Consider the following 23,161-nt stretch of genomic DNA (forward strand, 5'->3'; position numbering starts at 1 on the left):
AGTCCATTGTTTGCCCATGAATCAAGAAGTGTGAGGCTGACCTTTTCCAAGCTGCTGTCACCTGGACTTAACCAAAAGGGATTTCCTCTCTAGATCAGAAGTGATACCAAAGCATCTGTTGTGCAGAATAATGCTGAATTATGCCAGAATAGTTCCAGGACTTTTGGAACATCTGTTCATTTTGAAACTGTGCTGGGATCACTGCATTAATTCCACGTGTTCAGCTACCACCCAGTAACGTCAGAGAATGGAGCACAAAAAAGATGTGTATTTGGCTGAAGGCAATGCTAGTGTGATTCATGCACAATCAGGTTCAGACAATCAGATACACTGGGATGGTCCTTCAGGTGTCCTGAAATAGTTGCCCATTAAAGTCACTAGATAAAGGTACCGGATAAAGATCTGAAATGCCAGTATTCCTGGATCAGTTACTCCAGCGCCTCACACAAAGCCTAGAATGAGACTCCTATGGTTACAAGGGGAACCTACTGTGTGAAAGTCATCCCTGCCTGGAAGGCCTTTGCATCACATTAATCATAGAACTGGAAGGGACCTCAAGAAGTCATCTAGTCCCTTCCCTTGTACTCATGGCAGGACTAATTATCTAGACCATTCCTGCCAGATATTTGTCTAACTTGCTCTTAAAAATCTCCAATGATCGAGATTCCACAACCTCCTTAGGCAATTTATTCCAGTGCTTAACCACTCTGACCATTAGGAAGTTTTTAGTTTTTAGTTTCAACCTAAACCTCCCTTGCTGGAACTTTCGCCCATTGCTTCTTGTACTGTCATCAGAGGGTAAGAAGAACAATTTTTCGCCCTCCTCCTTGTAACAACCTTTTATTTACTTGAAAACTGTTATCATGTCCCCTCTCAGTCTTCTCTTTTGCAGACTAAACAAACCCAATTTTTTCAATCTTCTCTCATAGGTCATGTTTTTTAGATCTTTAATCATTTTTGTCACTCTTTTCTTCTTCTAATCCAGCAATAGCCCTGGCTGGGAGGATGCATGAGCCGCACAACCCCAACAGGAGGCATCTGTACTCCCACATGCTCCAGAGAGGTCTACATGCCAGGTCTATATGGCTAAGTGAGCCCTTGGGGACTGGCTCTTGCCAAACCTCACGTATGCATCTCCAATGGCCCAGAATCCTCATGTAGGGGATTGGGGTGGGACAGTGCTCACTGTTCCAGTCCACAGGCTGGAATCAAGGCTGTGGATGACTGTGGGTTGGAAAGTTGAATTCCACCCTCCAGCCAACCAATGAGTTGCCCTCTCAAAGTTGATTACTTTGGGGGGCAAAGGCAAATTCCACCCCAGAAGAGCAGGCCTGCACAATCCTACCTCTTTGCTTGCTAGTTCAGGCGAGCATGCCTTTATGGATCTTTTGTTTTAAGCTCCTCCTGGGGCAGAGCCACATCTCTATTTGCAGCAAATCTGAAGCACTGGGCTCTGGCTCTTTGGGCTGCACAGCCAGTGAGACACAGAAGAGCAGGAGGGCAAAGAAGCAAAATGGAAAAGCATGGACTTTCTGGGTGGGCGTCCTTCCTTCCTAGATTCATGTGCCCAGGTGGTACCCTACTGGGGGCAATGTATTTGCCAGACATGTGGGAATGCTGCTTCGTTTCCAGCCTGGCATGCCAGTGGAGCTCCTGATTGTCAAAGGAGGAAACAATGCAGTAAATGTGTGTGGTCAAATTTTCCCTTCTTTATCTGGACTCTAATAATAATGCTTAGTATTTTGCATTTATATAGCCCCTGTCATCTGACCATCTCAAAGTGCTTCCCAAACATTAAATAAGCAAGTCTCCCAACTCCCTCTGTGAGAAAAGCAAGAATTAATAATAGTGCCATTCTACTGACGAGGAAACTGAGGTACAAAGAAGCAAAGTGACTTGCCCAAGGTCGCACATGAATCAGTGGCAGAGCCAGTGATGGACCTTATGAGTCTTGCCTCCTGCTCCAATCACGCAATAATTCAGTGGAAAGCCAAAGAAAAAAAAGAAAGGGCCCAGATCTGCACGATGGTTGCAGCTGGGGAAGGATTATGCCTGTCGTAGCAGTACACTGGGCTAATGAATTAAACCAGTTAAAGTTGCTGCACCAGCTGGTTCTTGCTTTCCATTCTGCTAATATTTGTCCCTGGGACAAAAGGAAAAAACAGTCCATGATGTTCCAGTTGGTCTGAAAGCTCAAACAGCTGCTAAAATAAATAAGTGCCTTGGCTGAATTTTGCAGGTCCAGCAGTTGTTAGGACTACAGAGGAAATTTATTTGACTGAGGTTCAGGGACATAGGGATAACATTCAGCTGCAGGCAATGGTGAGTAAACCTAAACAAGATAAACTAAACAAATCATCTAAAAGCAGAGTACCAAATTTCCCTTCTGGTCTTAAAGCATCTAATAGGGAAGTTTCACTGATTTAAACGCCAATTTGGCTGGAAACTGAAATGTATTTACATTCTTGAGAGAGCCAGTGAATCCTCTGACCCTGCTGGGTTCAAGCTGTCAGAAGTGGGGTTGTTGCACTTCTCCACAGCATATGCAAATCAGTTTAAAAGAGAGAGAGAGAGAGAGAGAGAGAGAGAGAGAAACCACTTTTGGAAGCAGGGCCTCTTCCTAGGCTTTGTCTGCATTGGGGCTATAGCCAATGGGGTTGCTGCACTGTTGCAAACCCAGGATGTAGACATCGTGGTTCACACGAGCGGTTAAATCCCAATGTAGATGAGTTCCCTGCCTTCGTTTCCATCAAGCCAGGCCCTGGAAAGCCAGGTCCCCAGTCTGCCGGGTAAGGCCCTTTCAGCACGTGCATTTCCTTGGCAGCTGCGGTCACAGGTAGATTTAAAGAGGGGTCCGCACAGTGAAGTTACTAATTAAAGCATAGCCAATTTTCATGATAGTTATTTTTCCTTTCTCCTGTTCCTCAGAAACATTTGTCCTGATGTGTACGCAGCTGAACATCTGAAGACATGGATAATAGGAGGGTCAATTAAATAAGGTAAGATTTTACATTCTAATTGGTTATCTGGAAGGGCAGCTGAGGTGACTTGATTTTTTCATTTACAGGGTGACTTAAATTCACACAAACTGGAAGGATTTTTCCCCCCTCCATTTTGTAAAAAGATACATGACTGCTTGCTACATTGAGAATAACTGCTAGAAGGTAGCTGAATGAAAGCTAAAAAGAAGCTTTAGGACACACCCATACATCCTACTGACTGGACTGTGTTGGCATCTAACATAGGTCTCCTCTAACTTCTATAAAGGGTTAATTAGATAGTGAGACCCAAGCAATGGGTTGAAGGTACAGCAGTCTGGGAGCTGACCAATGAAAGGAGATAACACATAAGCCTTAGGAACTCATTCTGAATAATATGCAGAAAACCTTTGTGGAGTGGCATAGCTGGGCCATGGAATTAAGGGGAATTGTTGCAAATTCCCCATTTGTTTGTATGTGATCCTGGTGTCTGTACACAACCCCAACTCATGTGTTATTAGCAAGGGTTTTGCCCCTGAAAGTCTGAACCTTAAAGTTTGCGTGATCCCTCCTAGATTCCAGACAGGACTCATTGCTGGATGTGTAGATATTGCACCCACCTTTATGGTTAACATCTACTGTACCGTTGTACATGACTTTCTTACAGTAGGCCTATACTTACAACATATGCCATGGTACGGTACTTTACCAAACCATGGTGAAATGCTGGCTGCCAGGGCACATGCTAATGCAAACCATGGTCTGCTGTCTCTCAGTTTGCATGGCATGGGTCACTTGCTGGAGAATTCTCTGCACCTTGAAGTCTTTAAACCACGAGTTGAGTACTTCAATAGCTCAGACATAGGTCAGGGGTTTGTTACAGGAGTGGGTGGGTGGGATTCTGTGGCCTGCGTTGCGCAGGAGGTCAGATTAGATGATCATAATGGTCCCCTCTGACCTTAAAGTCTATGAGTCGTTGATGTATTTTGTGCAGCATTTGGGGTATATTTTGAAAACATTGAGATACACACACCCTGCCCTTTGCTACACGTTGCACTTACACATTCATTAAACATTTCTTGCCTATACAAATGCATGTCAGAGACCCTAACTCTGTGTTTAGATTATATCTAAAAATCCCTGGTGAGCCCCAAATCCTCACCCTTTTGCAAAGCCTGAATAATGCACACAAGGGTTAAGAGATCCAGTGGACAGAGTCCTCTGGCTCTGTAGCCACTGCTTCCCCATTGTGGAGGACAGGTGTTAACGGATAAATCCATGCAATCAGAGTGCCGTTGGCTATGCCCTCTAGGCTTCCCAGATTCAATCCCTCGCTCTATGGGCGAGCCATTTAGGCATCAGCTATGCTGGGTTTTGGTACTATTGGCTGGTAATGTGGACCTCTCTGCCATCACAATTGCACTGTCTGTAGCTTTGGTTATAAAGGACCATAATCCGAAAGGATTCTCTGGTGCATCCAGCCTCATTTTTCCTGCAAATCCTCTCAATGGTTTGCCATGCACCTGCTGTGCACAGCACTCTGCCCCTCAGGTGTTTGAGACAGTGTATGTACAGCCATCCCAGCCTAGTGGGAGATCGGGGGCGGAGGTGGAATCCCAGTGGAGGCATAACATATGACTCTTCTACGTGCTTGGGCGCTTTCTCTGTTTTGCTGATTAAATCAGTCAAGTCCACGTGGGGGAAGACTGCTGCCCCGACTCTGTAGCATCTGCATGTGTATCTGGCTCTAGTGCTGCAATTTACACAGAGCAGGATTTAACCTGTCTGTAGAGAGAAGCTGCTGTTGCTTAATGCATGTCTGCGAAGGAATTCTCCACCTTTCTTTTCCTAAGCACACAGAGGAAGAGTTGTTTCAGCCCAGCCTGGCCATCTCACTTTGGGCGGGAAGTTTTAAGGAGTTTCAGTGAGTCAGCATAGCAGGTGAAGATGACAATTCTAGGCAGATAACAAAAGCATTTGGACTGGGCTTGTGAGTCCCCTTGCTCCACAGCAGGACTGATTCTATTATGCCTAAATTGTCTCTAATACATGGATGTCTTGTCTAGTCTTGCCTGAAAGCCACTGATGACAACTTTGCAACTGCCCCTGGGAGACTAATTCCACAGTCTCGGTTTTTCTTATAACCCCAAAGGTAGGGATTTTCCATCATCATTCAAGGCAAACATTACAACTGCCCTATTATGGATCATATAAGATGTTTTCTTTTAATGGGAGGGAAGAATATATAAGATGCTACTTTGGGAGCAGACTGGAGCCAGTGTTGCTAATCAGACAGGCTTTTTCCTTAGTAACGTTCTCTAGCGTCATCTGCTTTATTTTTGTGCTCTTACCGAGAGCTGCTGGGGACGTGACCCACGAGTCAGCTTGCTGCCTACTCCCCAGGGCCAGACCCTTCAGATCATTCCTATTGAAAAAGAAATATTTCTTTGGAAAGCTGAATGTGACTCTCCTAGGCTAGCGGAGGTTTGACTAGGAGGAGAACGCTAGAGGTGCCCTGGGTTCTGTGCATGTTGTGCTCACATAGTCTACCTGAACTCTTTTGGGCTGAGAATTGTATACCCTAGCCTGCAAGACGGGTGTCTGGGCTCTCCCTTCTTAGTGAGAAAAGCAGCATTCTCACAAAACAAGAGAACTCTAGTTTCTCCCCTTCTCAGGATATAAACAGAGGTCACATCAAATTCATTTCCTTTCCTCTCTGGGTACAGAGCACTTCCCCAAACAGCAGGGCCCTCAGTCTTCCTGAATTACTGCTTACTTCCCACTCCCATTACCCACACCTTGTGTCTTCCTGCTTCCTTTTATACATGGCAACAGCCACTGGCTGTTGTTGAAAATGAGCCCCAGCTGTATCTGCTCCCCAGCCATTTAACCCTTCCATGCCTGGTTCCACACCCCTACAGCCCTGCCAGGGGACATGGAAGCACAGCCTTGAATGGAATGCCCTAAACCAGTGGGATTAGAAGAAGGGAACTGATGCAGTCCGTATCCTGACAGGTCACTCGGAATTCAGCAGCCTGGGGAGAATCTCATTGCCCTAATGCGCTGTGGGAATATGGGGTAGTTTTCACCCTTTGAGTGGACATACACCAGTGATCAGAGTCTGTTTTCTGTAGACCCTCCTTTCAGTCTTTTCCATACTCATTGTTTTATTAATATCTTCCATACAAACAACTAAAAGCACCCAGGGAAAAATAAAAATAAAAAATATGCCACCATAATACTTCCTGCTGCTCAGTGATATTCCCCCCTTCCAGCGCTCTGTGAAGGGCACACAGACATAGGTTAGAATCAGCAAGTAGGGGCTAACCGCCATGGAACAGCTCACCCCAGAAATACAAGGCTCCATGTGTTACATCTGTTTGGTGGGTAGCAAGTATAGTGCCCTGGATTCTTCTCTGCCCTGGTACAAAACCTGTCACAGGATGGAGAGCAGAGGCAATGTGCCTGCCCTAGTCTGAGGCTCTTGGAAGTCGGCTAGGCCCAAGGTGCAGGTCAGATCAGGCCTGAAGGCTGCTTTACATTGCAACTGCTACAATAGCCTTCCAGGGCCATTGCAGCTCTACAGAATAGCCAGGGGATAGGCATGTTCTGACCCTACCGTGTAAATCCCTGACACCTCCCTGATATGCTACCTGTGTCCATACCTGGCAGAAAGGTGCCCTACCACTGGGGTCTCCCCCGTAGGGCCTTGTGGCTGCTTGGGTTCGTATAACCGGGCCAAAAGGCACTGATGATTTCCCTCCAGCAGAAGTATTTTTATCTTTATCACTAATGTACTCATGTGGGTGCTGGATCATCCCAGTTCTGTGGGTTCAGCTCTTGTTCTTTTTAAGCTAGATCGTTAACTTTAACGTGCCAGGTCTTCCCTTTCCTAGAGAGGGCTCATATGTAGAGATTGGTACCCTGCAGTACTCTGTCTGCACTGACCCCTGCTTTGCAAGTGGAGCCCAGCTCTTCAGTAATGTGCTCCTTCCCTAGAGGATGTAGAAAGAAAGACCCCTGATTTATTAGCACTTAGAAACTATGGGATCCGTAAAACAAATTCAGCATGGGAACAAAGCAAAAATACAAACACTGTCATGGCAACTGGCTTATGGCTGAGTGAAGGAACCAATTATTTCCATTAATCAACATGCTGAGAAGGTTTAAAATGCAACTTTGAAAAATCAGGCTAGATCTCAGAAAAAACTTTATAAAAGCTTGGTTGCCAAGGGAGACTGTGAATCACTGTCACGGGGGATTTTTAGGACAGACACTTGTTCCTAAGGCAGAATGAAATCAACCCTGCCCTCATGCAGGTAGACAGACTGGTATAGTGTCTCTTCCATCCCCAAGCAAGGGCCAGATCCTCAGCGGGTGTCAGTTGGCTTAACTCCATTGGACAGAGCTGCAGTGACTCACACCAACTGAGGAGCTGGCCTCCCAGCTGAAAGGGAAGCTTAGCTTGGTCTGAAACTGACCTTCAGAGAAGTATTCATACCACAGTGAGGATAGGCAGAATAAATGCCTATCCAGACAGACAGGTGATATTAAGGACAGAGAGAAAATGAGGAGAGAAGAGGACTGTTATGTTCAGTTGGCCTTTTTCTTCCCTCTCCCTCAATCTACATTAGTTCAGACAGGAACCATGACAGTAACTTGGAGGGGCAGTTCTGTTCTGAATGGGATAACGGTGTACAAATGTCACCATGGCCTCTATGTTAATTATTTCTCTGACTCAGGTCCAAAATGCTCCCTTTTCAAGCCAAGAGCGCTTTTCCCCCTAGCTGCCCATGTCCCAAACTCAGCCTGGGTCTTGAAAGTCAAGCTGGGTTCATTCTGGGTCAGGCATCCTCATCACCAGTAATAGAGATTCACTGTCTTCCGAGGTGTTGCACAGGGCAGAATATGGAACTGAGTAACAAAGGTTGTTGGTGTTTTGTGAGTCAGAATAGACTCCAGCTCACAGCTCCCCCTACCATAGCTTGGTTTCAATCCCTTGAGTCAGCAGCTCTGACGCAGGATACTCAGAGGGAAGAGTTTAGTGGAATAAGGTGTCACATTACCTGTATTGCCAATCCCAAACATTCAAACTAATGATCCAGGCCCGCAAGACTCGTGAGATTTTTATAAATATATAAATCTGGAGTTATTTACTTTGCCTTCTGGTTTCTGAGCCTTTAGGGGGCACTTGGGTCAGGTTTTCAGACTTTTCCCTGCTCACATAGGGGCAATGAAAGCTGCGATTCTCACTTAATCCCTGACCCTAGAGCTGGGGCTGTAAGAAAAACATTATTGCGAGCAGTGTCCCATATCACACTGGGGAGCCGAAGCACACTGTCTGGCTTAAAGCTAGCTCAGGTATGTCTACACATGTTACAGTCACACCTCCCATTGCTGTGTAGACACACCCACTGTCTCATAGTCCAGTCTCCCTTCACAGGCTGGTGTGATGCTGGTTTGTGCCCCTTGAGGCTGCAGACAAGGGAGAACAGTAAGTAACTTATGCTAGCTCCCTTTCATCACTCGATTACTCAGACATGCTTTCTGCTGCATTTATTTATTGCCATTACATGGGATTAGATGTAGCCTTTTATCACCACCATAAAGTGACACTCTGGTGCTGCCAGTAACAGGTGGCGCAGGATCAGAGCTGCTACTGGGGCGCAGAGGTTAAGGCTGGCTAATGCAAATGCTATTAAGGCTGTTACCACTGACAAAAGCAGAACAATACACTCCTGAAAGCCTCGCCACAATTCCCTCTTTCAAAGGCAATGAGGAGGCACAGCCACAAACGCAGTTGTTCTATTCAACTGTCTGGGGCCTTGTTTGTTACTTTGCCATCTTCCCTGAATAAGTTATGTCTGTTGGGATCTCTGCCAGTACAATGCCCCGGAGGAACGTAGAGTGTCTTGAGTAGCTGGAGTGGCAGGAGATGCGGTGGCTCAGGAATGAGGTCTGTTGGCAGACGTGTGAGGAGCCTGGGGGACTGGACAGTTGAAGGTGCTGCAGGCCAGAACTGAGATGCACTGACAGAGTTTCTGAGGTGCATAGAGCTGGAGCAGAAGGGGATGCTGCATGCTAGGCTTGAGGTGCATTGGGAAAGCTGTATGGGTGCCCCAGAACTGCGATAACAGGAGATGCAACAGCTCAAGTCAGGATTGAAATACATGGGCAGAGCAATGCAGGAGGAACCCATGAGTGGAGCAGTGAGGGATACTACCAGGTCAGTGCAGAGGTGCACTGGCAAAGCTATGTGGGGTCCTCAGAACTGGAGCAGCAGGACGTGCACGAGGGCAGCAGGTGGGCTGAGGTGCATTGGCAGAGCAGTGTGTGGGGCCCAAACTTGAAAGAGCAGGGAGTGCAAGAGAGCAGGTGAGGACTGAGATGTTTTGATGCTATGCAGGGGAAGTTCACCAGGCCCCTATGCACAGTCGGGTTAGCTCAGGCCATTTCAGATAGTTCTTTAATTCCATGAGCACGAAATGCATTTATATTTTAAAACAAATAAAATATAAAAGCATTAATCTGTTGATGAACAGAGAGGGTTAGATCCTTAGATCTCCTTCATATGTTACTCCCTTATGCCCTGTCTTTTTGGCAAATCTTAAAGAACGCTTAAATCTTTCCTCCTCTTGCAATAACCAGAAAGCTGAAGGAGGTGGCTGTGTTTAACTTGGGGTGGCTGAGCTTACTGAACTTAGTGTGAGAGCCAGAGGGTGCAGTGTTATTTACAGTGACTTCCTTCCCAGAACAGCAGTGAGCTATATACCACAGTCCAGCCTGACATCTCATTTGTCTGGGCTGCTGCTGGGAGATCCCGGAAAAGCTAGTGGAGGTTCCTGGCAAGTCTTTCCCATTAGGTTCTAGTTAATAGGAGTTACATGCATGGACGGATCCAAGACTAGAGACCCTCCCTCTGATTACTTTTTTCCTTTGCCAGCCAAGGAACGTGGAGCCTTTAAGATGCTGTGCTCCCTGCCTCCCACAACATAATGGGGGGAGGGGGATAGCTCAGTGGTTTGCTAAACCCAGGGTTTGAGTTCAATCCTTGAGGGGGCCATTTAGGGATCTGGGGGAAAATTGGGGATTAGTCCTGCTTTGAGCAGGGGGTTGGACTAGATGACCTCCTGAGGTCCCTTCCAACCCTGATATGCTATGATTTTAAGTGCTAATAAGAGCTGGGAACATTCAGCACTTTGCAGGAGCCAAGCGTACCAGCAAAGCACATTAAGACTGTGAGCTTTTTGGGGCAGGGACTGTCTTTGCTCTGTGTTTGTCCAGTGCCATGGAGTGCCATGACGGGGGCTCGTACATGTTACGGCAATACAAATAATAAGCAAGAAGAATGACAAGTTTGAGAGAGTTATATTAGGGGTGAGGAGGCAGTTTCTTGCTCCGACCTTGTTTTCAGGGGCTTATACCCCACTGAAAACCTCCTCGCTCTTTGGGTTGAAATTTCTTCTGCTCGTTCACAGGCACAATGTCATTGGAACGGCTGCTAAAATTCCAGCTGGCTGTTGCCAGAGTCCTGGTGAAAACCCCTTGACCCTTCGTGCTGGTTCATCCTTGTGGGCGAAGACTTGCTCCCCCTCTGGCTGAGGCTGTGCCGCAAGAGTTTTCCCTGCAGACCTGAAGGAAGCACAGAAATCCTGTCGCTCCCTTTTCTGTGCTCTAGCAAGCCCCTCAGAAAGAAACCACCTCACCCTATAAATATTTTAAGAGCTCAGCGGGGCTGGTGTGTGTGCTTTGCTGTTGTTATGGATCTTGTCCCAAGGGGGAAGTTCTAATAATAGATCCTGTACTGCGGAATGAGAGGGCAAGGGGCTGATTCTTAGAAGAAAGCTGTTTGTCTATACAAGAGATTGTACAAATTCACTCATGTCCCCGCAGGGTATTAAAGGGGAAATGAAGCAGGATGTAATGTAATGTAAGAGCAGCCAGGTTCAAAGAATCTCCCTTTGTAAAGGAAGGTGAGTTTTTTCTGCCTACCTCTGTGGAGAAATCTAGCGTTGTGTTTAACTTTTGAACTTCCCTCCTTCCAGTCAGCCGAGGAGTGGCCACTTGATCTGGGTGGAATGTCTAAGCCTGAGAATAGAAAAGGGAACCCTCTCAAAAAATGCCTGAAGTGCCAGGTAGAGCTGGGCAGAGCCTCCTTCAGTATGCAGGGCCTATGTCCTCGCTGCAATGCCAAGGCAGGAGAGGACCAAAAGAATCAGAAAGGCAAGAGGTAAGGAAGCAAGCTTAACAAGGGGGAAGAACGCTTGAGTGCAGTGTAGCCATTTTATCCACTGCCATCTGGCAGTGGCACCTAGGGCTGTGTTTGTATCAGCAACATTGATGTAGCCTAGACATGTATGCGGCTGTTCCCTGCCCCAAAGAGCTTCCAGTCCAACTCCTGCAAAAACAGTATCCCCGGCCATAGGCAATGGCCAAAAGATTTGGAACACAGAGGCTTTGTGAAAGCAGGGAGATTTGAAGAGGGAGGTGAAGGCTGGCTCATGGAAATGGGAGTGTGTTTAGCTACTGGCGGGCAGCCTGGAGGCAAGGGCAAAGCAGAGAGAGGGATTTGGCAAAGGGAGCAGCTGGCTGAGGGAGGACTGCAGAGGTGTGAGATGGGGTGAAGGATGAAATAATAATGTAGATTGTCAGAGCACTGGATCAACATGAACTAATTTATCCTCCCACGCCCCTGCTACGCAATGTCCCCATTTACAGAGGGGGAAGCTCAGGCACAAGGGAAGTGACTTGCCTGAGGTCACACAGCAAACCACATCCATACTGGGAGTTCCTGTCTCCTAGGGCTGTGCTTAATCCACTGGACCATGCTGCTTGGGCAAATGAAAGCAGGGAGGCAGTCAGGGCTGGAGTTGTGAAGAGCCTTGAGGGGGATGTGTGTCCAAATCCAAAGGTGGAGTCTTGCTTCTGACCAGACTGAAGGAGATGAAACGCAGTCTATGTGGACGTGGGGAAGGGCTTGCTGAGAGTGGACACCTCTGATTTACTTTAAAGGTGTATATTGGTACAAACCAGATTTTGCTGGAGGAATCTGTACATTACTCTGTGCTGTCATCTCTTTTGGCCTGAGCGGTTAGACAGCATTCAGGGTCTTGCAGGTTGTCTCCGTTAGGAGAAGAAATCAGGGACAGTCAGGTATTTCTTTATGTACGCTCTTTGTAAACAAACTGGATTAAATTGCAGCAAGGGAGGCTTAGGTTGAACATTAGGAAAAACTTCCTTTCAGGGTAGTTAAGCACTGGAATAAATTGCCTACAGAGGTTGTGGAATCTCCATCATTGGAGATTTTTAAGAGCCAGTTAGACAAACACCTGTCAGGAATGATCTAGATAATATTTAGTCTTGCCATGAGTGCAGGGGATTGGACCAGATGACCTCTCGAGGTCCCTTCCAGTCCTATGATTCTATGATTCCCTCAAGGTCCTATTTCCCTGAACACAGCAGGAATCAAACAGGAGGTTCACAGTTCTAAGTCTCTTTCCAGCTAGCACTCTACCCAAAAAGCTGTCCCTCTTGGCTTTTTCTCAGGGCCATAATACTACTGCTTCTCTTCCTGTCTGCTTGACTTTCCTGCTGCCTTCTCTGTCTGCTTCTGCTCAGAGACACATCTACCTCCATCAAATAATACACAGGGAAACCTCTCTGCCCACAGAGCTCGGTTTCTGCCTAGCTTTGCATATGATCTGCGTTTTTGTTGGTGACCCCTATGGTTTCAGCTGCCTTACTTGAAAAAGGAGCTTAGCTGCTTCTTACATTTATCCTGATTGAAGGGCAGCCATTAAGTCCACCCGCTTCAGTGAGGTTTCACCCAATTTCCAAGACTCTTGTCCAACCCTGCAGAACTACCAGGCTGGATTCCTCTCCTAGCCAAACATCCTGTCACGGGTGAAGGCTAAGTGATGCAGGGTTGTTTGAATGGTAATTGCTATGTAAAAATTCCCGCTTAGCCAGTTCTCCTCAGGATCCAGGGGAGGGTAGTGCAAACCCAGCAATTAAAAGGCAGCTTTTCCAGTCTCATGGGGAGGGAGCTCATCCTGGAAGGGTTAGCCCACATCATTGGCGGATTTCCTGAACAGCTTATCCTGGTGCCTGCCAGGAGCAGATGAGTTATTCTCCAAGGTCTGCTCTACACTTTCCAAGGGCGAAATTTGCCCTTTGCAGAGAGCCAGCACCAGTCCTAGACATCCAGTTGCACTTTGGCCTCTGTACAAGGGTGAATAGCACACAGAAAGCACTTCCACCAGTGCTGCAACAGTGCTGGACCACTGTGGGGAGAAAGCCCTCAATGAGGACTGATATGTAGCCCTAGGTAGCACCCATCCACAGGTGTTAGCTGCTCTTGTCTTGGTCTGAAAGTGGCTCCAGGCTAGGGCAGACAAGATCTGCTGCCTGATAGGACTAGGTCCATCGCTGAGCATAGCTCTATCGCTTGGATCAGGAAGGCGAGTTAGACCTGGTGTCCCGGTTCAGGTCCATCTCTGAGTGTTAGCTGGTTTTACATTTACTGTGCGGACTCCCAGACTTTATGCTGAGTTTAGCCATCCCCCGCACGTTCTGTTACATCTTAATAAAATTCATTATTTGTTTGTTCTATTACTCTCCCCCGCTTAGTCCCCCTGTTCTCCATGGGATTGTCATCCATCTGCAACCCCGAACAAAGGTAAGGGGGAAAAGGGAATTAACTGCTGAGTTGCTACTCTGACTCAGAGAAGGAGAGAGAGTCAGAGTGGATCTACCTAGCAGAAATTGTCCCATTTCAGCCAGAGAAGTGGGATGCCCAAAAGAACAGGTGAGTTTGGGGTAAGGGGCTGCAGGTTCTTAGGCTGCTGTTGAATTTAGGAGTGACACTGGCTGAGGCAGAGTAATGAAACTACTCAAAATGCAGAGGCCAAGTCAGTAAAGACAGGGAATTAATTATTACTCCAGCTCTGTTGTTTCATGAGCAAGGAATAATAAGCGCATGCCAGAGAGTGTGTTTGTCAAATCAAGATGATCTCCCCAGAGCAGCTGAGTGGAAAAGGTGGAGGTCTTTCCCTCAACCCTCTGCCATTGCAAAGCTTCTGCTGTCAGCAATGAAGCCAGATTCACAGGCAGGAAATGATGTCTCAGCTCTTCAGGCAAGGGACTCTCTCACTGGTGCCCATGTCCCCTGCTGGATAACATCATCATCCCCCCAGAGCTGAACTGAAGGACTCCTCTGTCCTGGGAAGGTAGAGAGGTTTGTGAGAGGTGTTGAATGCTTAGTCTGAGAATCATCCAGACCACTTTGAGCAGGGCCTCTGGTCTTAAATTACCCCAAAGCTCTGTTTCCACTGGAAAGTCTTCTGCACACACTTCCCTGTGACACATTGGTGCAGCAGCTGTTTATATGTTACTGTAAATAGCAAATGGGGAAAGAGATGCAGGCAGTGACCCTCCTGGGGTAGTAAGAGACATCTCTCTCTCTCTCAAAAGCCCAGGGATTTCTGTGCACTGATGTGGTTTAATAAACTGCTACACTGCATGCACACTTCCTCATGGAGTTCTTGGCAAGAGTCTGCCTCGTTTATAAATTCCCTCCTCCCCCTCGACCTGAAATGAATATTAAAAACAGACAGTAAAAGGTCAGGTTATGATGTGAGACTAGATCCCAGTGTTCTCTAGATATCTCTAGTGTGTTGTTGTTTTCCACGGTGGTGGTGTTTCCAATCTCTGCTAGGCAGGGAAGGGAAGACCGTTCCTTCTTGCAACCGACAGACGTTAAGAGACATTTTCAGTGACTGAAATTTACCAATACACTAAGTTAGAGACTCATCTGTACCCGCCCGGAGATACAACATGCACAGTTACTATGCTGCCTTTTGAAAATCAGCCCCTAAGAACAAAATTAGGGTGATGTCTCATGGCTCCCCCCGGTTCTCTGTACAGAAACAGCTTCCCAATGAGAAGAGGGGCTCAGCCTGAGGCTTTTAAAGGGCTAGAAACCATGAAAAGTTTCCAGAGGAATCGCACAGCCTTAGCAGATCTACTGGAAGCTTTCCCCAATAGTCTGTTCCCAATCGGATCCCAAGAAGCAAGCCCTGCCATGCAATAGAAAATGAGCCAAGTGAGCCACCTGCTGGTCAAGACGGGGCATGGCCAAGGGTTCTCGTTCAGAAGACAGGTTTCAGAGTAGCAGCCGTGTTAGTCTGTATCCGTAAAAAGAAAAGGATGACTTGTGGCACCTTAGAGACTAACAAATAATGCATCCGATGAAGTGAGCTGTAGCTCACAAAAGCTTTGTGCTCTAATAAATTTTAGTCTCTAAGGTGCCACAAGTACTCCTTTTCTTAGTTCAGGAGAGCCTCATCATCCCAAGCCAATGCTGCCCATGATTTGCACAGTGTCTTACCCTTTCCCAGAAATGCTCCAAGAGCAAAGTCTCCACATGCTGACCCATGACTTTTCCAAAGTGGCAGGACATTCCAGTGTACATTATGAAGCATTGCCCCAGATAATCAGAACTGTTCTGTCAGGCGCATCAACCAACTAATGCTACATTCTCTCGGCCTTTTTTCTCACCAGCTCCTCGATTTGTGGAATCCAGCCATTCACAACGTGCAATGCAGCCGCCAGTGCAAATGCGTGAGGTTCCATGCTAAGATTAGATTTGTCTTTAGTCTCACATCATGGGCAATTTGTTGAGATCAAGATCCTTCTGTGAAGATCTCCCATCCCACCCACAGGGCCAACCCTGCATCTCCTTCCAGGAACTACTGCATAGGGCATATGCACATGGAGAAGTTGTATTGGAAAAGAGCTAAGAAACATATGGAAATGCAAATGTTTGAATGCACTGTGAGGGTGCTGCATTAGGTTCCTTCCCCCCCGCCCATTCTGTACCTGGGCTGTTTGCATCCTGTCCCTACATTTTGGACTTTCCATGTATTTATCTGCCTGCGTGCTCTCCCACTGCTCTTATATCCCCTCCCCCCCCCCGGCCCCGACACTTTGCAATTTAGCCCAGGATGCCTATGTGTTTGCTTCCCCTCCCCCCTTCAATTTTGGTTTCATCTACAGATATAGCTCAGGGTTGAATTTATGCCAAAAGAAATGTGCCTGCCAAGGAAAGAAGTGAAGCTGCTGCAGAGGGGGGCAAAACAGCCCTTGGAAACCTTCAAGAATCCTTGCCGGGGCTGCAATCACTGCTTGAACAATGACAGATACTTCCCCATCGCAAGAGAAGCCATTCTGTGCTCACCGAGAACCACTGGTCTAATGCATTTGGACTCGGTGCTTTTACAATGTAAAGCCAATACTCTGACTAGGGGCGAGGGCAATAGCTGATCGTGCTTTCCCAGCAACTCTAACTGCTGGAGGCTGAAGTGGTGGAAGGAGAAAGGAAAAGAAAGATGAGAAAAGCGGCAGCTGTGATCTCTTTCCGGGGGAGCAGGAATGCAGACCGCTAACTTTCCTCTCCCTGCCTGGAGCACTGTGTTAGAATCCTTGGAACGCTGATAGCCAGGGAAATCCTGAATGGCAAGGAAGTGAGGAATCCTGATAGGAATTGACAATTGGTTTTGTGAATAGCTCTTGAATCATGTGGTTTCTTTCCAGTGCCGCCCTCCAGCTACCCGTCAAACCCTGTTACTAATGCGCTGGGAGCTCTGCCAACGATCCTGTGCATTGCTGCACAGGACAGCAGGGCTTTGCACTGTGCACTAATGAGCAAGTCACTGGCTTCTGGGGAGGTGTCATTCTCATGGTGAGGCCTGCAAACTGATAGTTATGGGATAACATCATGGCAGCATGCTAGGGAAAAGGCCAGGACTTATTCTAGCCGGAGGAGGAACTTCCTTCCCCAAATACTGACTGCAGGGAAAGCGATGCTGCTGGCGCTGGGGAAACCAGGCAAGAGGTAGAGAATAACCAGAAGCATGAACACAGTGGTTGCAGAGGCTACATCGGCTGGAGGAAGGTAATGGTGGGGAGGTTAAGAAAAGTGAGGTGAAGTTACAGAAAATCCTATTTTCTTCTCTCCCTGGAGGTGGGGGGAGGCCGCCCTTTTGGCCTCAACTACAGGATCTCTCCGTCGATCTAGTTCCAGTGGTGCAGACCAGTTGCTGGTGCTTTTTTATCTAGACCTGCTGTGAGCAGGGCTGGATGACAGGAAAGTAAAAACACACAAGTCCAGTCTACACAAGCGTCCCCTCCATGGCTAGCACCAGTGCTGGAGCAAAGGGAGAAGAATTTCAGTCTTCAGCATAAAAGCCACTGTAAACATACTGCTTGCCATCTTCCCTCAGAGGAGTTTTCCTTGTCTAAGGCATATTGGGGTTATGAGATTAGCCACTGCACCTCCCGTTATAAGCCATATTCCAGGGCAGGGGCAGTGGTTGTTATTTAAGGAGTAGCAGAAGAGCACATATGCTTTAGAAACAAGATTCTTGCCCTGAGGAGCTTACAACCTAACCTGACACAGGACAATTGCCAAGGGAAAGAGTGGGGCAATATGACAATCCCCCTCCCAGCCAGTCCCTCTGCCTTCTGGAGCTGATAACTGAAGAGAGACTTCCATTAGCAGCGATTTCTGTGAAATGTACAGGGAAAGGTCTGACTCGTTTCATTCCCTTCACTCACTCTCTCCTTCCTCGAGGTATCAGTGCTGCACTCCTGACTCCATGCAAGCCAGTGGGAGTTTTGCCTGATCAGGTGACCAGGGTCAGGCCCTCCTCAAAGTCCTGAGCTGCTCGGAGGGCAGTAGCTTGCATTTCCTGTTTGGAATATTTGCAGAGTCTAGGATTTTGAGAAGCAGATTCCACTGTAAAGTGTGCAAAGGCCCTTCTTCAAATCCAACATCCAGCAACTGAGCCAACCCCAGCACTTCCTAAAACGACATTAACACTCGGAGTCACATCAGCAGCTGAAACGTACCAGTTTTATAAATATTTCCCTTGAGGCTGAGCCATCCGGTTAAAACTCAGGATGAAGGAGTATTTAACCTTAATCCTCAATTTCTTCTCCATCTCTCTACCCAACTCTCCCCATCAACCATCAGCTTAGCCTCCTGAGGTCACATGATAATGATTTTTATTTCTCTGTGGGTCTGACTCTCAGGTGCGGCTGGCCTGTGTTCAGGGCAGGACCCAAAGAGAAAGGAAAAGTTGGCTTTTATGCTCTCTTGGTAGCTCTGCAATTCTTTGTTCAGCCCCTGGAGTCATTTAGAGCAGCTTAGAGCTCTCCTAACTTAGGTTGGGTCACCTATGGCCCCAAGCAACTGTTCTAGCACCTGGAAATAGTCAGAAAAGAGAGACTCTCCTGCCAATCCTTTTCACTGGCCACTCCCCTTCTCAGCTGGCCAGGGCTGCTGAGTTTAAGGCTTGTTTGTCAGTGGAGCAGCACAAAGGGGCCGTACCATACTGAAGAAATAGGACTTGCATTTCCACAGCCTGAGAAAGTCACTGCTGTGGGCCCTTGGAATGAGCTTGGCAGAGTTAAACCCAGCCCTAGAGTACATAGGAGGGCTCTATTTACTTCAGTGGGGAATTTGGCCCTCAGGGGCTCCTTCAGAGCAGGTCTGTCCATTGTGGCAGCAGGCCCTGCTTTGTTTATTACAAGCAATGGGGAGCTCAATAGCTGATGGGTGTTTTTTTGCTGGCAGGATACATGGGTTGGAGAGAAGAATATATCTGTACTGCTGAAGGTGAAAGTCCTTTTTGGGGCAGTCAGTTTTTAGCCCTGACTGTGTCCCCTTAAACTCATCAGTCATGAGTGTTGCAGCTGCTTTTTGGGTCACATGCCCAGGAAATTCTGTTTCATTCCTTTCTGTGGCTGGTAAGAGCTGAGGAGGGACAGGAGTAAGCACGCTGCTGCTGCTGGCAAAGCCTCCTCAAGCGGCTCATTTGCTTTAGAACTTGATACCCTGCCGAGCAGGCTGGGCACAATCCACTGCATAGGCAGAGGTCAGCTCAGTCCCTGAGAGATGGCACTCCCGGGCTCTCTTCTGAACCAAATGCAGAATAAACAAGACATGAATGGATTTCAGTATATGGCGACTGCCAAAAAGTGAGTTAGGAACAATGAGCAGTTGCATCAGGAGGCAGTTCCTTTTCCTGGATGTCATTTTCTGGCACAGGTCCATCTGAACGTGGCATCTTTGGCAGCTCAATGCTGAGCACAGTCTGTGAGGGAACTAAATCAGTCTCCACCTCACGCGGAGCTTCACCTTAGGGGCATTTAACCACATGTCGCAGAAACAGGTGGGTGCTGAGGAGTTGAATTTTAGCTTACGTCAGCAAGGCACTGGTAATCAGGACCCCGCTCAGAGCATTTCCAGCGTAATCTAGGTGAAAGCTACTGCTTTCAGTGGCTCAGAATCAGAGAGAGGAATAACTGATAGTCTCTTACTTGCATGCGGATAAACCAAACAAATGCCTAGTAAGCATGAACAGGAATCAAGAGTGCCAGATTTCCAGAGCAAAGGCAGAATTCCAAGTGAATTTCACAGCGAGCTCCATGCTTAAAGACAGTGTGTCTTTTCCATGGTCTCAGAGCCTGACAAAATCTCTGAACAGGGTGTGCTGTACAAATGCTGGCAAGTTACAGTCAACTTAAATGAAAAGGAGCAACTTAAATACAAACCACACCAGCGAAGGAGCTGGCTCAGGGAGTTATTGACATGGCTGAGAGGATCTGGCCATTCAAACAGTTCTCAGAAGTTGAGCACAGAAATAAGCCCCAGCGTCAGATGGCCCAGAAAGATCATAGAAGGTTTGAATTTCACACCTTTAATTCCTTATTGCCAAGCAGTTTAAATGAACACTTCATTATATACATTTCAAAATGAAACTGACAAAACGCCAGCTGAGATCAGTATGGACTCAAGGACATAGCACTGCCCGCTCCAAGGGCCTTTCAGAGGAGATAGAAAGCAGATACCTTGACCATTTGTGGGTCCAAATTCAGCCATGGCATACAGAGGCATAACTCCACTTAGTGCAAGAGCTGAATCTGGCCCATGATCAAAGATCCCATGATGTTTTTTAGGAACAGAGGAAACTTAGGGACAGGGTTCGGTAACATTGGAGCTCAAGTCATTAAAAACCAAACCAGTTTCCATTCTCTCTGCAGACGCAGGATGAAACCTGCTGTTCTCACATGCCTTGTTCTGACATTAGATCAAATCCTATCAGGGCTTTCTCTTTGCTGCTATCTGTTCCATGCCCATCAGAGCAACACAGCCGAGTTGGAGGTCTTCTGTTGCGTGGTGCACACAGGCAGGTTGTTCAGGTGAAATTCACCCCCCAGCGTGATGACTGCTGCACCACTTCAGCCCTATAAGTGGTGCATGGGTGGAGCAGACAGGTGGTGGAGGTGGGGACTCCAGACCTGTTCCAAATAGACTGGTGTGGAAGATAGCAGGGCAGCAGCACTGTAGTGAATTTCATCCAAGGGACATCTCTGTGCACAACCCATTGCAGAAGGTCCTCCCTTCCCCCCAGCCTCCACTGACTATCCTCATAAGAACATAACAGGAAACAGCAAAGATAAAGTTATTTCTGCAGAAAGGGCACAGCCATTTCTCATGTTAACTCCTAAAGGAGAAGGCTAAAAAGGGACAGTCAAGTGCCTCATCTTCTTTGCTTCCAACTGCAGAGGGTGTAATAAAGGCCAGACCCACAGGGGTGCTGATAAGAGACAGATCTTTATTGTCTGGCCCCGCTCACCAGACACAGGTCAGTGTTACAAGCAATGCCCTGTCACACGACAAAGGTTGTTCTCCTGCAAATCTAGTGGCGCTATTAGACGGCCCAAAGCAAAATTAACCAGAACTGTTTTTTTCATGCTGCAGTTAAACTCCACGTGATCATTTAACCTGAGTAGAGCTCGGAAGAGGATGTAGCAAGATTTCGCTGAGGACCCCCTCACCTCAGGACTGTCTCTTCCCCACAGGGATTCCTATGCATTTGGAAATGCAAGTGAAGTAATGGAGATTGAGCCCTCGTACACTGACTTTATTTCCTGTGATCGCACTGGGCGGAGGAACGCTATCCACGACATCCAAGGAGACTCAACCACCATCAGCATGCGGAAGCTGGCAGGCGACATAGGCAAGCTCTCCATTGAAGGAGCAGGTAAGTGTGCAAGGTGAGGAAACTGACAGGCGACATAGGCAAGCTCTCCATTGAAGGAGCAGGTAAGTGTGCAAGGTGAGGAAACTGACATGGGCTCCCTAGGCCTAGCCTGAAAGGCCAAGATATTCAACTCCATGCAAATTCAGGGAGTCAGGTGTGACCTGAAAAGCTCACAGCTGGAAAACCCAAGCACATTGAAGAGGAATGGTCCATTCTTTCCTAGTGTCACTGCCTTCTTATTTAATGGGTACGTTTGTCTGAACTCGTCACTGTGAGCTCCTTACAGTGAGTCTGAGGGTGATTCAGGTTTTAATTCGTAACGGGTAAAACACTAACATGCTCCTGTCAAAGCTCTTTGTGTAAACCAGTTCAAGCGCTGATGTTTCTACTGCAGGGAACGCAATGGCAAAGGGCACCGGCAGGGCAAACTGACCCCCACTGTGCCAAAGGCTTTAGAATAATAGACTCTTTGAAAACCTAAACAGTAGTTATGTTTCTATGATTTTTAATAACAATAGAATTTTTTTTTGTAATCTTTCCCCTGCAGCCATTCTGCTGCTGCTGTCACACATGCTGACCAGCAGGGAGCACTAAGGCCAGGGAGCCTAAAAGTGAAACCAACTCAAAGCAGTTTCAGAGTAGCAGCCGTGTTAGTCTGTATCCGTAAAAAGAAAAAGAGGACTTGCGGCATCTTAGAGACTAACAAATTTATTAGAGCATAAGCTTTCGTGAGCTACAGCTCACTTCATCGGATCCACTACGTGCATCTGATGAAGTGAGCTGTAGCTCACGAAAGCTTATGTTCTAATAAATTTGTTAGTCTCTAAGGTGCCACAAGTACTCCTTTTCTTTTTTCAAAGCAAAGTGACACTGATCAGTCTACCTGCCTGTTGTGTAAAAAGCACAAATGGGGACAGTAAAGTTTTTGTTTTTAACATTCCTTCCATTTTTATCTTCTGAGCTTTGATTTGTAACAGGGATAAAAATGTGTTTTCAAACCCTTTTTACCCTGATAATACCCCTTTAAGTATGTTACTAGTGGATTCTAATGTGATCCAGCAGCCATAGAGCAAATATATTGGCAGCCAGCTACCAGGAGTTTCAGAAGACATCCGAAAGAACTCACTTGTGTGACCCTGTAACTGCAATGTCCCCCGCTTAGAAAGCAATCGTTGCTCTAGCACTGCCCTACCTAAGCATTCCAGGATGTCATCTCAACCCCTAAAACCCACTTTCGCACCCAGCCTCCCTTGTTCTAGAATAGCCTTTTGAAGTTTGGTGCATGTTACAGGTTGCATTCAGCAGCATACAGCCTGCTGCTTTTAGGCCAGTGGTTCTCAAACCTTTGTACTGGTGAAGCCTTTCAGATAGCAAACCTCTGAGTATAACCCCCCTTATAAATTAAAAACACTTTTTTATATATTTAACACCATTATAAATGCTGGAGGCAAAGTGAGGTTTGGAGTAGAGGCTGACAGCTCACGACACTCATGTAATAACCTCGCAACCTTCTGAGGGATCCCGACCCCTAGCTTGAGAACCCCTGTTTTAGGCCCAATATGTGGCCCCAGTGAAGTCAGTGGTGGCTTTGCCACTGACTTCAGTGCGATCAAGATTTAGTCATTATTGGTCACTTCTTTGAGTTTGGGTACATGGCTGTGTGTACATAAAACACAGCTGGCTATACAAGCACAGCAGAAGTAGTTTGCTGGTGGTGGTTGGGAGTGTGAGGGAAGGCGTATAAGCTTCAACCTGACTGGTGGCTTCTCTTTTAGTGGAAGTCTTATCAATGCTCCTTTTCATTCGTTAGAAAAAATAAGGGCCACAGTCTCCTGTAGAGGGGCTAGATATACATCATGCTATTTTGGATCATGAAAGAGGGAGGCTAACATTTTGAGGCATTCCATCCCCTCCTCCCGAAATGGCTTCTGAAAACAACATGCTTAACTGAAAACCATGATAAAAAACCACTCTCATTCCCTCCAGTGAAGTTCCCAAGCTCTGCAGGAGGCAAGTACAGTGGGATCAGAGCATACAGCCTGCAGCCTCTTCTACTCTATCAACAGCCAGAGA

General features: G+C 47.1%; 1 protein-coding gene across 13 annotated transcripts in view; it reads left to right on the forward strand.

Moving 5' to 3' along the window:
- Nucleotides 1–23,161, forward strand: part of PKIG (cAMP-dependent protein kinase inhibitor gamma) — a 30,176-nt gene that overhangs the window by 5,565 nt on the left and 1,450 nt on the right. For 6 of the 13 annotated variants that reach the window (XM_074970129.1, XM_074970127.1, XM_074970119.1 and 3 more), the window contains exons 2-3: nt 2,929–2,999; nt 20,806–21,088. In XM_074970129.1, the coding sequence (XP_074826230.1) occupies nt 20,941–21,088 (148 nt within the window). In that variant the 5' untranslated portion in view covers nt 2,929–2,999; nt 20,806–20,940. Of the gene's footprint in view, nt 1–2,928; nt 3,000–16,601; nt 16,933–20,805; nt 21,089–23,161 lie in introns of those variants that run through there. The other 7 variants (XM_074970131.1, XM_074970124.1, XM_074970130.1 and 4 more) reach the window with 2 other exon arrangements.

The sequence above is a fragment of the Natator depressus genome, chromosome 13 (genome assembly GCF_965152275.1).
Source record: "Natator depressus isolate rNatDep1 chromosome 13, rNatDep2.hap1, whole genome shotgun sequence".
NCBI lineage: Eukaryota > Metazoa > Chordata > Testudines > Cheloniidae > Natator > Natator depressus.